The 16,530-nt window shown below is 41.8% G+C and overlaps 1 protein-coding gene across 4 annotated transcripts in view; it reads right to left on the minus strand.

Annotated features, from left to right (window-relative positions):
- The window catches only part of LOC6563789 (homeobox protein homothorax), a 126,142-nt gene that overhangs the window by 6,141 nt on the left and 103,471 nt on the right, over positions 1-16,530 (minus strand). For all 4 annotated transcript variants that reach the window (XM_032736902.2, XM_043214858.1, XM_001989978.3 and 1 more), the window contains one exon: positions 5,881-6,029. In XM_032736902.2, the coding sequence (XP_032592793.1) occupies positions 5,881-6,029 (149 nt within the window). The remainder of the gene's footprint in view (positions 1-5,880; positions 6,030-16,530) is intronic.

The raw sequence follows: 16,530 nt of genomic DNA on the forward strand, positions 1-16,530 counted from the left end.
TCTTGTGTGGCTGCAAATTTACCGTATTCTTATCCTCCAAACACAAGCCAAGTTTGCCTGCCAATGTCGCAAAATATATATACGTGCTGTCATTTAGACATATATAGATATCCATATATATCTATATATATATATATATATACAGATCTATATATATGGTACATTGTATATTGTATATTAGTTGTCGTAGTTGTAGTTTGTGCATTCAGTATTCAATATGCAAGTGCTCAAGTGCCAGGAATTTGGAATTCCATTCGCAAATGTGCAACGCTGCAACATCCTTGTCGCTTGTCGGCTGTCTTGCCATCCGAGCTTGTCTGTCTGTTTGTCCTTTGTCCTGCGTAATGTCTGTAATGCAATTTAGTTGCCTTGTTCTCCGTTTGCCGTGCACACACCCATCTTGGCCTGTCAACTGCCCCTGTCTCCCCGAACTCCTTAAATGCATTTGCCTTATTGTTTGTGTTTAATAAATTTTGCGTGTTGTCTTGTTGTAGATATTGTGTATGCGTCTATCTATCTATATGTACATATATATTTATATATATATATTAATATGTATGTATGCCCGGCAGCAATATTTGTTTGCTGTCCTGAACAGGCCAAGTGGCACGCCTCAACCCCCAACCCCACTCGATGCACTAAGTTCAAGTCCTGACAATAGCCAATACGAAAACTAGTATATGAAATTTGTGTATTGACAAATAAACGTAGATGTTCATGTAAATGCAATAGACATGCCAATGGCAATGCTGCTGACCTCCACCTCCACCTCCACCCCCACCTAAGTCTGTGGCTGCTACTGCTACTGCTGCTGCTGCTACTGCTGCTGCTGCTACTGCTACTGCTGCTGCTGCACCTCGTTTTGGTCTATAAAATGCTTCAGCAGTCAGAAGGCATAAATTACATGCAGGTAAATTAAAATGGAATTTATAGCATACTTTGTGGCGCTCATCTATTTAGAGAAATGCTTTTACACAACTCTCCCTCCCCATCCGATTTGTTAGCTGAGGCTGACGTTATTGCCAACTCAACTAGGGCACTTTATGCACAATATACGCCTCGCTGCCCCTCTCCGCATCTCGCTCTGTTTGTCTCTTGGTTCAAGTTCATTATCAGCGTGTCTGTGGCTTATCAAAAGCGCATTAATGCTTGTCGCGCAGCTTTCATATCGACGCCTACTGCTCTGGCTGCTGCTGCTGCTGTTGTTATTGCTGGAGTTTGTGCTTCTTTCAGCAGCGCCAATTACGCTAATGCAGGCAATTATGCATTTTGCACAACAGTGAAGCACACACACACACACACACACAGTGAACACTATCGACAGACAGCAGGCAGCAGGCAGCAGGCGAGTGTGCAAACATGTCAAGTGAAACAAAGTCCATTTGGTTTATTAATTTACCATACGACAAAATAATTAATTACTGTCACGCCTTTAAGTTGCTATTGCCATGTACCTCTTCCCTCTTACCACTGCTCCCCTGCTCCCCTGCTCCATGCCCTGTGCTGCTTATGTCTTCGTTGGCTGCCTTTCGCTCGGGTTGCTGTTGTTGCCTTTGTCTAGTCGCTTAACTCGCTCCACTTTTTCCGCACACATATTTTCACTCATGTTGTGTTTATTTAAACTTGGCAAATGAATTTAAAACAATCAACACACACACACACATATATATATATATATATATATATATATATATATCTGACTCCACCTTTGCCTCCCCTTCGCTCAAGTGACGTCGACAAGTGCCAGGCAACCTCAGGCATAGAGGCCTATGCTCGTATGGCTCGATTGTGCCCGCTCTCTCCATCTCTCTCTCTGTCCCTGCGCTTCTTTCTCTTCACCCTGGTCACATGATGTCAACATGACTGCAATGCCGTGACACATGGCACAACAAGCCCAAGACGTCGGCTCCGGCTCTGGCTCTGGCTATAGCTTATGGCTCGGTAATGCACACGTACAACCAGCCAGCCAGTCAGTCAGCCAGTCAGCCAGCCAGCCACCGCCGCCGCCGCCATTAACAACGCCAAATGCGACGCCATTTGTGAAACAAGCTGCAACACCAACGGCAACAACAGCAACAACAAGCAACAACTGCAAATTGCATTGCAAAGTCGACGTCAGCGTCAACGTCGACGTCGACGTCGGCCTCTGGCAGCCATTATGAAGATTTTTTTTTCCAGTTGCACTACATGTCTAAACAGCGCCAAATGAGTGTTTCCACTCCAGTGGAAAGCAAGATAGAGACAACGACACACACACAAAGAGACCTGCCGAGGGAAGTGGAACGGGAAAGTGTGGCTGCAACAGCAGCAGCAGCAGCAGCAGGCTGGCACATTTGCACTAATCGCAACGCTGTCCTCATCCTCAAAGTCGTCGGCGTCATCATGTTAGAGTAACAACAACAACAACAACAAGAGCAGCAATAGCAGCAAGAAGGAAAATAATTTGCAACAATCGCGACTCGCGAAAGAGGCAAACACAAACTTATAAAGATGCCCTACGGCCTTTCCGAGCAAATGTGTGTGTGTGTGTGTGTGTGAGAGGGTCAAGAAACTTACAAAGGTAGGTGCATGTGTAATATGCATATACATATGTATATGGTTTAAGGGTTAAAATGAGCAAGTGCTACACTTTCCATTATTATCTACGATTGCCCCTCAGGCATAACCAGCTGCAACGGCATCGGTTTAATTTTTTTAATCTTAACTCGAGACGAGTAACTAAAGAACTTCCTAATACTCTACTACTCGAATACCTGATCTCGAAATAGGTAATAGGATAGCAAACAGCTCGCTTAAGAATTCAAACATTCACTTTAATCATCTCTAATATTCACACTTTGTCATTTGGTTTGTGTGGTGCATGTGGCATGTAGCATGTAGCGCATCTTGAGTTCGTCTTCGCCCACAGTATTAAAAACATGCCACACACTAAGCGCCGTCGCTGTGGGCTGCCACATGTAACATGAGCGCTGACAACAATGCAACTCTTTGCAACAGCTCCCCGCTATTTGCGGCGTCTGGCGTTTTGGCCATTTTGCGCGATGTTTTTGTTTTCTTTCTTTTTTTTCGGGGGTTACTTTTCAGTTCGCAGTAGGCCGGCAACAGCAACAGCAACAGCAAAAGCAACAGCAACAACAGCAAAGCGAATCGCAGAGCCAGAGCCGACAAGCGTCAAGCGACGCCGGAAGAAAATTGCGCGGCGCACACACATGCCGAACGGGGGCCAGGGATCGGGGCATATGTGACTGGGAACTGGGAACTGGGCACAGGGAACCGGGCAACGAGCAACGGGCACATGTGGCAGCGAGTAGGCGGAGCACGCGAAATGAAATTTTTTTCTTTGCCTGTCTGCAATGCGCGCCAAATGTAAACAAAATATTCGCGCGCCTGCCATAATTATGGCAACAACAGCAACAGCAGCAGCAACAGCAACAGCAACAACAACTGCAAACATGCATGCAGCAATCAGCAACAACAAAGCAGCCATGCTTTGCATTCATTGCCCGCGTTCCTCCACTGTTGTTGTCTGCCTCTGCCTCTGCCTCTGCCTCTGCCTGCCTTTTGTTTTTGGTTGGCCAGCCAGCTTGCGCTTAAAGTCAGCCCCTGTCCCAACCCCCAGTCCCCATTTCCGTTCCCGCATTCCCCTACAGACTGCAGTGCACTTCATTAGCACCATCGTCATCGTCATCGTCGTCGCCGTCGCCGTCGCCGTCGTTGTCTTATTTGGGGTCTGGTTTTTAACGACTTTAGCAACGCTAGAGTCGCCATCGTCGCCATAGTCATCGACAACGCCAGCCATGCCGGGCATGTTGGCTCTGTTTCATGCATTTAGTTTGACGAGCTGGCATCGCGTTTCACTTGGCAGCCGCAGCCGCATAAGCTGTTGTCTGGAAAAACTGTTAATTATGCCAATGGCAATGTTTGGGTGATAAATCAAATTGGCCAGCGCATTGCATTTGCATTATCTAAATGCGACTTTGAATACTCAACAATTTAAGTTTACCGAAACGCATGTTTGCAACAAAAACAATTCCACTAATGGGCGCCTACCCACCCACCCACTGAACCACCCAGAGCTGTTAATAGCATTAAGCTAACGACAACTGAAAGGAAAAACTCAGTCAAGGATATATGCAGACGGAGGCTGCTGTTAAAGTCGACGCTTTAGCCGGGTAAACATGAGTGATGCGCTGATTTAAACGGCAATCCATCAATGTCAGAGGGTGGGTGAGTGGGTGAGCGCTACTTAGTGTTACCCGTACTGGGTGGGTGGGGGGTTGTGTGGTGGGATGTGCTGGGTTAATGTGCCATTTGGGGGAGGTAACGTGCATTGGTTCAGCTATTTTTAAAATACCATGCTGGAGCCGAGCAGATAAACATGCCCAGCTTCAACTTTAATTTCCGATTTGTTTGCTTATCGCCTTTTTCTTCGTTTGTCTTGGATGTTTTTGGTCAGTACACTAAAAAAAAATAGGTCTGAATCTTGGAAAAGCTTAGCCGAACCAAAAGCTAAACTCCCACATAGCATTCTGATTTCTAAGATAATGTTGCTCTCTGTTTATTTATACCTTTTAAATTATAATTCTTCAAAATAGTAAAAATAACACTAAAATAAATACAGATAAATTTTGCTTAAGCGCAAGAATTTCTGATTTCAAGAAATTAACTACGTCATTTTAGAAAATATTTGTGAATAAACAGAAAAACTCTTTTATTTTATATTTTAAGATATTCATTTCGTTAACTTAGAAACTATATCTAAATAAGAAACGGAAAAACTCTCTGGGTTTCAGGTCGATCTTCTACATTTTTCTGAGTGTACAGATTCCAAGACGTTTGCTTCGCCCACACACTTACACACACACACACACACACACACACACACGTACACACTTTTACAAAATTCCATTAAGATTTTTATCATTTTACATACGCAGCAGCCGCAGCCGCAAAGCGTTGGCCAAATGTTGGTCTAATGGCCAACATTGTAGCGCAGCAGCAGTTTGAACTTCCTTAACAGCCGCTTGACCGTCAAAGCGCATAAAATCTTATAGTATTGTTTTTTTTTTTTTTTTGTCCACTCTGGGACAACCCTTACAGTCTTTGGCATATCCTGCATCCTTCTGCTTAACATAAAGTGGCGCATAACAAATCTGTTTATTTGTATTATACATCCGGCCTCTGGGTTCGGACGCTTTCCGGTCTGAACTTTGATTTGGCTGACCAGGTTGGCTGTTTGAATAGTTTTGGGCATTTGGCAATTTGGTTTTAGTGGCGCATTTTTGGGACAGTCCGAATGTCATTTATCTAAGCACTTTGATGGCTCAAATGGAAATCTAATTGGACGCGATGACCGAGCAATAAGCCATTCGATGGACTTCCGAATTGGAGAGAATCTGGCCTAAATGGTTGCTTAGACGATTTGTTTAGTCAGTTTCAGTTACAGCTTTTTGATAAGCATGCGAATGACTTTATAGACCTATTTTTACTGCGCAGTTGAGTACCGAGTATAAACAGAAAGATAGAGCCACATTTGGACAGATCATCAATTTCTGCTTGGCAGTAGCTGGCACATCTCACATTATCTAATCTTGTTTCTAGCTAGTTATTGCCACAACCACAACTGCTACTCCCATTTCATCAGCAAACTTATTTGCATTGCTCAACGAGCCAACTGGCCACGCCCACTGCTGCCCCATTGGCCATAGAGCTGTTGTGGCTGGCAATCTTATCAAGCTGGGCAAAACTTATTGTGGAACCTGGACTGGTTAAACGCTTATCACCAACTAATAACAAAGTTGATGGGAAGGGTTGGGTTTTTTTTTGGCGACTGCGATAAGAGGAGTTTGGGGGTGTTGCAGGTCTTTTGATTGGACTTACCGTTAAATGCTGAAACAGCCACGCTCTCAATATGTTTGTTGCTACTTTTGGGAAAATGCCACGTTTCTTTTGGTTCTTTTTGCCGCTCGCATCGTCATCCTCCTCGCCGGTGCCCTCTCCGCTGCCTATGCTGGCATTGCTGGCATCACCTGTAAAAGTAAAACAAAAAATTTAGAGAAGATTCTAGTTATATTTTCGACTACTACTACTACAACTACTACTACTACAACAAGTACTCTATGTCAATATTGCCGGAGCAGAGTCGACCACAGCTCAGAAATTGTGTTTGCTCATTTTGGCCAGTTGGTTGGGCTCGTTGTGCTTGTTGTTCTTGTTACTGATTTATGTGTGTGTGTTTGTCAAGTGAGCACACATATAAAATAACTTTACTCCAGTTGGGTTTGCACTTGCCTCAAAACATAATGATAATCATATGAATGACATTGTTTGTGGCTGCCGTTTAAGACATGCCAGGTCAGTCCTATTCTCCTATTCTCATAGTCTCGCCTCATCCACCATCCATCCACCCACCATCCACTCTAGCTTATGGTTTATATACAAAATTAATATTTGTCATACGCAGTCTTTTGGTCTTTGGCTCTGCGGCGTGCTCTGTTTTGCTTTTTTGGTAATGTTCATGCATAATTTTTGGTTAATTTAAATTTTCTAGGGCTTTTATCTTTTGTTTGCATGAGAACACCATCATCAACTCCCACTCTTGCCATTTCCGCTCGGCGTTTGTTTTCCTTTTTGCCCCCGCCCGCCCATCATCATCATCAACATCATTAACATCATCAGCAACAACATCATATGAATTTGTATATTTTTGTTTAATATTAAGAATGTTATTTGTGTGTTTACTTAAAGTTTTAGTTACACTTAAGTAACTCAAATGCCTTTTGCTTCTGATGCTTCCTCCTCGTCTTTTGGCTCAAACAGGAAGCCCCAAATGGCTGCGCACATGCAAACAAAATAAACCAGGTCCAACAATTGCCTATCTAACATCAACGATGCTCCATATGATCTACATACATGCCACATCTACCGCACTCTAGCTGACTGGCCTAATATTGCATAATTTCACGCTCCGACCCCGCCTCGAACTTGGTGCAAGTGTGTGTGCCAAAACAAATATTTCTCAACACCAAACATTGTGCGTCTATGAATGTCTAACTTGGAAGCTATGACAGCGAGTTGCACCTCCCCACCCCTGCCACTGGCACCCCTTCCCTTGCTGATTGTTGCTTCATAAATTTTCCATGCTTTATCTTTCGCACAACACCTTTTGCGCCTCTTTTGGCTGCTTACCCTTTCCCCATTTGCCCATTTGCCTCACCTGTTGGCTTTTCATTAATTTTTCAGTTAACTCATTCATTTATTTTCAACAGCATTGAAAAATTTCACAGTAGCCTAAAACACAGAAGCACACACTCAACACACACACACACACACACACACAGACACACACATTTTCATGGTGGCAGACTTCACGCCATTTTGCGTAAACCGGAAGTTCGTTTTGATTAATTTAGTCGCCGATGGAGACGTTCGTTGAGTGGTCGACTGGTTTGGCCAGCCGTGTGCTTGATTTTCTAAACATGACCATAAAACAAGAGCTAATGGCAAACAACATAAAACAGAGCCAAACAGAACAATGAATGCTCTAAACGGATGGAACGAATGAAATCCATTGAGCAGCTTTGATTTGATTGTCTGCTTTTCTTTTATAACAACGAACAGAATCGAACACATATATTGCTCAACTTCTTAACTGTTAAATACATCATTTTGCTAGACTGAAAAGTCAACAAAAAGGGTATCAAACCAAGTGTTATTTGCATTTAAACACAGTCACCAAGCTAAGATACCCTTACCCGGAAAATACGCAAAAGCGTATGCATTAAAAGTTGTAAAATTAATTTACCAGAAACGAAAAAAAAAAAAAAAGAACACCCAAAACAAAAGAAGCTCCCAAAACGCGCACTTGTTGGTCTTTTTAAATGGGGCCTTCCCAGCTTTCTACTGCCACAACTAAGCTCTGTGATGCGGTCTGGCAGTGAATGGCTCTGCATAATTTAGCAATTATGGAAATGAGTGATTGTGGTAGTGGTATTTCTCTCTCTCTATCTGGCCAGTGATGAGACGCACAGAACGCAGTGCTGGAGTCCATTACGGATGCAGTTGCTCTTGGGCCATCGGGTTTGCTTATCGGGGCCGGGTTGGAATGGAGGTGGGGAGATGGGGAGATGGGCAGGCTGCACTTTAGGCCGAGAGCGCATTGAGCAACTAGCTGCTGGCACTTAACAACTTCATTAAAAGTTGTTTATGATCCTCGAAATTGATTATTCCACTCCATACGTAAAGCGTCCCCAGACGCACAAGGCGGCATCTTCTCTCTCTCTCTCCCTCTCCTCACTCTTCTCTTCCCTGCTCTTCTCGCTTCTCGGTCGTTCTTCCTACTCGGAGCACTCAAATCGCGCCGGGCGCGCGCTTAAGAAAACATGAAATTGATTAATGCATTTGGCTGCAACATTCAGCCACATACTCAGATACTGACTGAGGTGGAGTCGAGCATGAGATGGCTGGCGAGGGGGTTGTGGGGGGGGCAGCGGAGGAGTGGAGGAGGAATAGGCTGGTGCCGTCGGTATCTGCTGCTGATATGTAAATTCCTTCAAGTGGATTGCACTTTGCGCCAAAGACTCTCGACTTTCGACTCTCAACTCTCGACTCTCGACGGAATCGAAGTCATTTCTTTGGCTGTGTGTGCTCCAATTTTTACATTCATTTCGTTGCAGGAATCTGGCAAATCCAAAACACACAATTAATCTTTGCCCAGAGAGAGAGAGACGCAGAGAGTTGTTGTTGTTGCGGTTGCTGCTTATTATTGTTATAATAACGATGTGCAAAAGCACTTGTGGCACTTGTGGCACTTGTGAGCGGCACACTCGTGTTACAGCGATTGGGTGCATCTGGATTGGGCATGGCGTTGCTGGCTAATGGTTGGGGGTTTTTGGGGTGCTGCTCCAAAGTGCTTTTTGTTGTAGTACTTACTATGTACGGTACGATAAAGCGGCGCGCATTTTTTTAATTGAATTGTTAAGCGCAGCGCAAAACTTAATTAATTTTCACTATAACTTTGGCGACTTTATGGAACCAGCATCCATCGACTTCCCATCTCCATCTCCTTTCTACCACCCACCACACCCCTGCACATTGTAAGTTTGTGTTGGGCAAATAAATTCGAAGCCGTCGCAATTTTCGTTGCGGGTTGTTGGGGGGGGTGGTGGGTTGTGTGGCGCTGTAACAAGCATTTTTATTTATTATTGGCTTAAAGCACCAGCGACGGCAGGACGAAGTACAAAGGATGCAGGAGCCACTGCGTCTTTGGCGCAGACACACTGACAGAAGGACAATGAGACAGTCAGACAGACGTATGTTGTTATTATTGCAGGGCAAAAGCTCCTCTACAACTAGCAACTCCCCTGCCCCTTACCAAAAAGAAAATGTTTAGCTACAGTTTGCCATTGGTTGGTTGGTTGGTTTGCTGGTTAGTTGGTTTGGCCCTGCTTGCCACATTTTTTTTTCTACAATTGCGCAAAATTCCAATTTGCAGTAAATTTTGCGATTTTTCCTTTATACGGACATACAAAACATTTTTAGTTTCCTGCTGGCTTTTCTTACCCACACACACACACACACACACACACACACACACACACACACACACACACACACAACCCACCCACGCTCAGTTGTCGCCCCGTAAACCATCAGCGGACTCGGAATCGGAGATTCCGTAGGAGCCAAAGCAGCTGCGCTGACTACACAATTTTCTACATTTACGAAAGAGACCTGACAGAGTTGCATGTTGACTACTTATAAATATTGTAAATGGCTTTAATGGAGGACTGTTGACCATTTGCTAAAAGACTTTACATTACTCGATATGTCTGACAGCCCTGTGACTTAACTAGACAGCAAACAATATAAACAGACACACTTATCACTCACGCAAGAGATAAATAAATAAATAAGAAATAAAAACCCCATCACTAAAAACCAAATTCAAGTCTTTTACGAGCTATAAATCGGTGTTCTTGCAGACTACAACTCAAACTCAAATATAATCATTATTTTACCAGATTAATAAATTGTAAATTTTAATTAAAAGTTCCATTACCAAACTTAATTGCTTTTTATTGCCAATCATATTGTAAAAAGTTGCCTGCTTAAGCCATTCCAGCGAAATGTTTATTGCAAGTTTATTTTGACAGTCATAAAAATAAATCTACAAAATGTGGCATAATGTGGTAAAAGCCGAACCAAAACTGATTGCAATAATAAATAGAAATAATAAATGCTATAAATGCATTTATAGCTTTCAATAACAAAATGCACTTTTCCCAACCGTTCGCCATGGCAAAGAAAACAAACAAATTGCTTTTCAAATGGACAATAACAACAACAACGAGAAAAGAATTGTTTTTCACTTTTCGGGGCAAAAACGCGTACGAAAAACGACGAGCACTTGACTTGGGCTGCCAGGAGGTATTTGCCACAGAAAGAGGCAGGCAGCAAGCAGTTTTCAATTAGTTTTTAAATAAACTTTTTTCCACACACAAAATGGAAACCAATCGCCCAACTTTCCATTTTTGATGTATCGGTGTGTGAGTTTTCATTTAAAATGATTTTTTGCGCCTTCGACTTGGCCGCATTTGTTTATACAAAATCATGCCAATCGTCTGTCAATCATTTTCCAATGGGCACCGTACAGTGAGCACCGAACATGGCGGAAGTCTGCTTAAGCTCACAGCAGCTGAGAAACCTGCAGAGACTCTCGAGTGCGAGCAGCAAAGTCTCCCTGTATGTATTTATATGTGTGTGGGGTTTTTGGGGCTGGCCAACTAATTGAGTTTTGCTTTTAATAATAATAAACACCAGCTACTGCAAGCAATTGACTTGCGGCTTGTGAGAGACGTGCCACGCTATGGCGGCAACTTGAGGCATTTACTTAATTGAATTCAAAACATGTCAAGTGAAATCAGCAAAAACGCCTTGGGTGGCAATCCTAGCAGCTCAGAATGTTTTGTCACACGGCCGCAGCAACAGCAACAACAGCAACAACGGCTCGACAAACGCAAACACTTCAGAGCCGCCCTCCCGCTCCACATCCCCCCCACCCGAAGCCGTGGCTCAAGTGTGGCTGTGGGCAAAGAGAAGCTGCGCTTCAGCGCTGAGCCCCACTTGAGGCAAAGAGCGAGCAGCGCGCAACTCACGCATGACAAAAGCTTTAAAAAGGGGCGTCTTCCTCTTCCTCTTCGTCATCGTCATCGTCATTGTTGTTATTATTATTATTGTTGTTGCTGTCCGTCTGTGAAGTGGGTGGCTAAACAACAAAAGCAACAGCAACAGCAACAACAACAAACACTTGTCTCGGCCATCCAAGTGAGACCTCCAAAGGTGTTTGCTGCTGTTGGCCCGATCTCGCTTATTAGCCAACCCAAGCAGCACTCACGCACACACACACACACACACACACACACACATACTTACACTAGTGCTGTGATTTATAAGCCAGTCGCTTTTATTGCTTATGAAAAGTTGATTATTGAATATTCAGTCAGTGTGATAAAGATAAAGATCGCTAATTAATTTCGCATCATTTTACTAGCTGGCGAATTTGTCGCACATCCCTCTCAAGTGTGGCAGGCGCCACGGACTGACAATTATGCCAAGCTATTACTTTTATACGATCGGCAAATTAATAAAGCTTAAAGTGCTTGCCATATGACTTAATTAAATGTTGAAAAATTGCACCGGCGCCTCCATAATTGATGGGCAAAGTGTTTGTTGTTGGCTGTTGCTTACCGTTCTGCTGTTGTTGTTGTTGTTTAGTGGCAACATTTTTTATATTTTTTTAGTTTTTCAATTACATTGCACATGGACAAATTGATGAGGCACACTTGGCTTGAAGGCTTAGAACAACTTGACATATGCATAAGTCAAATGTATTAAGCTAAGTTCACAACTGTCAGATATCTAGCTATATGTTTGCATACCAGTTTATTCATTTACGATATGTATATGCGTAGTTATGTGTATTTTTATAAATGACTATTCCATCGATTAAATATCGATTTCAAGACAACAAACACGAAACTAAGCATTTCCATGGGAAATTTAAATTACTTTTTCACATCGTTTCGTGTATCTCCTTTTAAATTACATTTTCCAGTCGCTCTTCTAACCATTTCATACACCATTATTTTTCATAAGCAATTTAACCATCGAGCACTTAAATGTGCCCAATTTCCCTAACGATTTTCATGTGCGAAAAACGGCAAATTATGTGAAACCTGCAAAATGATGATGGATCACCAATCGCGCAACGCCATAAAACGGCAACAAGTCAATAAGAACAACAGCCGCAGAGGTTTATCCAACTCTGGCATATGGCAGACAGACAACACACACACACACACACACACTCGCACACACACCTTAAAGTCAATAGCTATAGCCATTTTTTTGTGCTTCCCAGGCCCAAAGAGGAGTCAGCAAAAAAAAAAAAAAAAAAAAAAGGAATGAAACTTTTCGAGGTATTAACACAAAAGCGGCTTTGGCTTGACCAGTTTGCCAGTGTCTGCATATGCTATAGACACACTCACACATACACACACACACACATACACACATGCTACATATGTATATGTATTTTTATGGCGGATTTGTGTGATCCGCTGCAATATTTTGAGCCGGCCTGTGGCAGCAGCGGCGTCAGTTGCATTGTTTTGCCGCTACAAAATATAATAATAAAAAAAAAAGCAAAATAATAATAATAATAATGCTGGCCAGAGAGATTGTTGCTGCTGTTGGCTGCTGCTGGATGCTGCAACATGTTCATGGCTCATTATTTTTATACGGATTTTTGCGGTCCGTTGAGATTGGTCGGTCGCCTTGGACTTTTGCCATCGGTTCTCAGGCTGCTGTTGCTGTTTAACTTTTTTGCGCTTACAAAAATCTACACAAAAAAAACACCAACTGCAACAAAAAACAAGCCGCCCAAAGTGCTCAAAAGTTTATTAAAATTCCGAGCGTAAATGGCAACAATAACAACAACAACGACAACAACAACAAAAAGCCAAAGCCAACACATGTTTTCACGCCTACCCACAAAAACAACAACCAAAAACCAAGCAAAATTAAAAAGAAAACTACAACAACAACAACAACACAAAAAGCAGTCAAAAGCTGTCAGAGCAACCGCCTTATATGCAGATTAGCCACATGTCAATCTATCTGTCTCACTCTCTCTCTCTCTCTCTGTACAGCCGCAGCTATCTTTGTCGCTCACCCTCTCTCTCCCTGTTTTATTCAAATACAATTATTGTCAATTTTATTTATTATTAATGCGCATAATTGTCAAATTTGGCAAATTTATGAACGCGGTTAAAGTTCCATATATATGTATATCTATATATATTTTCATATGCAATCAGGCAAATGGACTTTGTGACTGGTTGCTCCACACGCACAACCACAACAACAACAACAACAGCAACAGCAACAACAACGATGCAGTCTCTCCTCCTGGTCGACGCTCACGGAGTTTATGCAAATCCACTGGCAACGTCTGGACAAGATTTTTGTGCGCTTTGCGCTCAATCCGCACGAATTTATGAGACATGTTGAAATGCATCTCACCTTGATTATGGGGCCTGGATCTGTGAAGCCACCAAAGATGTGCGCTGCCTGGTGCCCCCTTGCGCACCTTGCCCACCTTGCCCACCTTGCCCCCTCTAGCTCCTCTAGCCCGGAGCTGTAGCTCGCCCATTGCCCCGGGTTTGTCCCTCAGTCACATATGATGATGTGCGTCTCACAGGTTTTGAAGATTAATGGCAACGCGTTTAATTTGTTTTTGGGTGTTCTTTCAGTCTCCTCGCCGAGTGTGCTGCCTTAGACGAGGGTAAGCCAAAGCTTCACAGCTCAAAACTGAAACTGAGACGGAGATGGAGACGGAGACAGAGAGAGAGAGAGAGACGCAGACAAAGATAGAGACTCGGAGTCAATGTCGGACTGTGAATGCATATTTCTTATGCACATGCAGTCGTGTAATGTAATTCACTCACATTGACACGTCACCTTAAACGAGGAACGGAGAGCGGAGTGCGGAGTGCGGAGTGCATAGAATCGAGCAGGGGACACAGGTAGACTGAGCTGATGTTGGCCCGGCTGAACGAGGTTCTTACAGACTTGGCGACTGGTTTCACTGAGTGCCTCTCTACCTGGTGGCTTATGACTACTTATCTAAAGTCTAAGTCGGATTTTCGACTAAGCCTTTTTTATAATAATTAGATATATAAAGTTTGAGTACATCTTATTAATATTTAATGGATATTTTAAAAACAAGTTATTATATACAAAATGTTTGTTAAAATTCTTTGTGTGATCAGAAATTATTATTATTTTTTTTGCTTGTCGAAAATATTACGTTATTTTATGTATATTTTATAAATAATACAAATTATATTCGACTCAAGTACGACAAAAAATTATACTAGAATTCTGTATGTGATCAGAAATAAAGTGAAATTCTCATTTTTTTCAAGAAATAATTTTCTTTCGCATATAGAAAGTTTTACGTTATTTTGAGCATATTTCAAAGAAAATTTTCTTCAGAATATTATTTGAAATTATATAATTTATACTTGGTCTTCGATATGTGGCATGATTCAATATTCAATATACAAAATGTATACTAGAATTCTTTTTGTGTTCATAATATTTCGAATTTATTTTTGTTTTAAAGAAATCAATTTATTTCTTGTGCAAAATACGTTTAAGTGATTAATTTATTATTTTATGTTATTGTTATATATAAGACGATCGCAAAATTAAATGTACGCTAAATTCTGATTTGATCAATAAACAATAAATAAATGTTTATTCATTGTTCTAAAATCTCCCTTCAGTCTAGACACTTAACAGATGTGCTGTTGGAATAATTTGGGCCCTTATCTCTCATAGCGCTAAGTTTGTGTAGTTTTTCTTGTCCAACTTCAGGTCTATGACACGTCATTGCAGCTCAAAGGTCTGTTATACTTTTTATACACATTATTATTATTTTCGACATGATATTAAGCAATTCATAAGCGTGTAATTTCGTTTAGCACAACAGAAAAATAAAGGAAAAAAAAAATAAATGTCTGCCTTTGATTTTTGACATCCAAATTGCAGCAGACAAAAAGTCAAGGCGGACCCCACCAAGCACCCCAGAGTCGACAACAGACCCGACCAGACCCAAACAAAACAGAGCAGGGCAGAGTGGAGGCCAGAAGACATTGCGGCTGTAGAAGTAGTTGTTGTGGATTTTTTCTGATTTTTTTTTTAATAACACACAGAAAATGCTTTTTAACAGCATGAAAATTATAACGCATCAGTCACGACACGAAGACAACAACGCAGATCCCCCCGAAACCCTCGGCCCGATTTTCGCTCACTCTGCATGTGAAAATCTTTCAGCAGAAAATTGCAAAACATTTTTTGCCAAACGTTTGGCTTCATTTTTTTTTTTTTTTTTTTTTTTTTTTTGTTTTTGGCGCGCTGCGCTTGGCGGCCATGTTGTACGGGGAAAGAAAATGAAGAAGAAAAAAAGTAAAAAGAGTGCAAAAGTTTTGTGTAACAACAAAATGGTTTATTAAGAAAGGAAATGAGGCGTTTGGCAGCAGCAGCGGCAGCAAAGAAGAAGAAGAAGAAGCGGCAAAAACACACGCAAACCAAACAAAACAAAATAGAAAAATAAATCTCGAAAAAAATATCAGATTTTCAGCTTTATAATATGCAAATTACAGTTAATAACATGAACCAGCCGCTGCATAAATTATCAGCCAAAAATATAAAAAAAAAATACAACAACAACAACAAGCACAGATAAAGTCAAGAAGAAAAAAATTGAGAATAATACATGAGAATCTTTAAGAAAAATCAATGACCTGCCTAGTTAGAAGACTCGAGCAGCATTCGGCGACTGCTCAGCAACTGTCTAATAATAATGAAATATTTCCTAAAAAGATGCTCCGAACTATCAGCCACAAAGGCTTTGTAAGACATGGTTGTCAATGTGGATGTTGTTGTTTGTAATGTTGTTTTTGTTGTTGTTGCTGCTGCTGTTGTTGTTTCTGTTTTTGTTATTTATGTTGCTCGATGCGGCCATACTAATTTCAAATTTAAATCTTTCGCTGTGACCTTTGATGCCTACCAAGCATATCGAGATATACAAACATATGTACATATTTATATATATTATATATATTTATATATATATATATATTTGAGTGTATTTTTCTTAATTTTGAAAGCGTATTAAATTACACACACACACAACGGTTGTGTAGCTGCCGGAGCCCCCGCCCCCGCTGCAGAGTTGGAACAAGAATTTCAAGTATGTTTAACCCAAAACACAACACAACACAACACACAGGCCTCAATGCTGTTTGGTTATTCTGGGTCTCAGTCACAGTCTTAGTCTCGGTCTTGTTTCTTGCTGGTCTCCCTGGCATGCCCAGGGCCGGGGCTTAAAGTATTTCACAGGAAATCTTCGGAAACGAAACCCAAGCAACAATATGTTCTACACATTTCTTATTTCTTTCT

The sequence above is a fragment of the Drosophila grimshawi genome, unplaced genomic scaffold (genome assembly GCF_018153295.1).
Source record: "Drosophila grimshawi isolate 15287-2541.00 unplaced genomic scaffold, ASM1815329v1 contig_311, whole genome shotgun sequence".
NCBI classification, from domain to species: Eukaryota; Metazoa; Arthropoda; class Insecta; order Diptera; family Drosophilidae; genus Drosophila; species Drosophila grimshawi.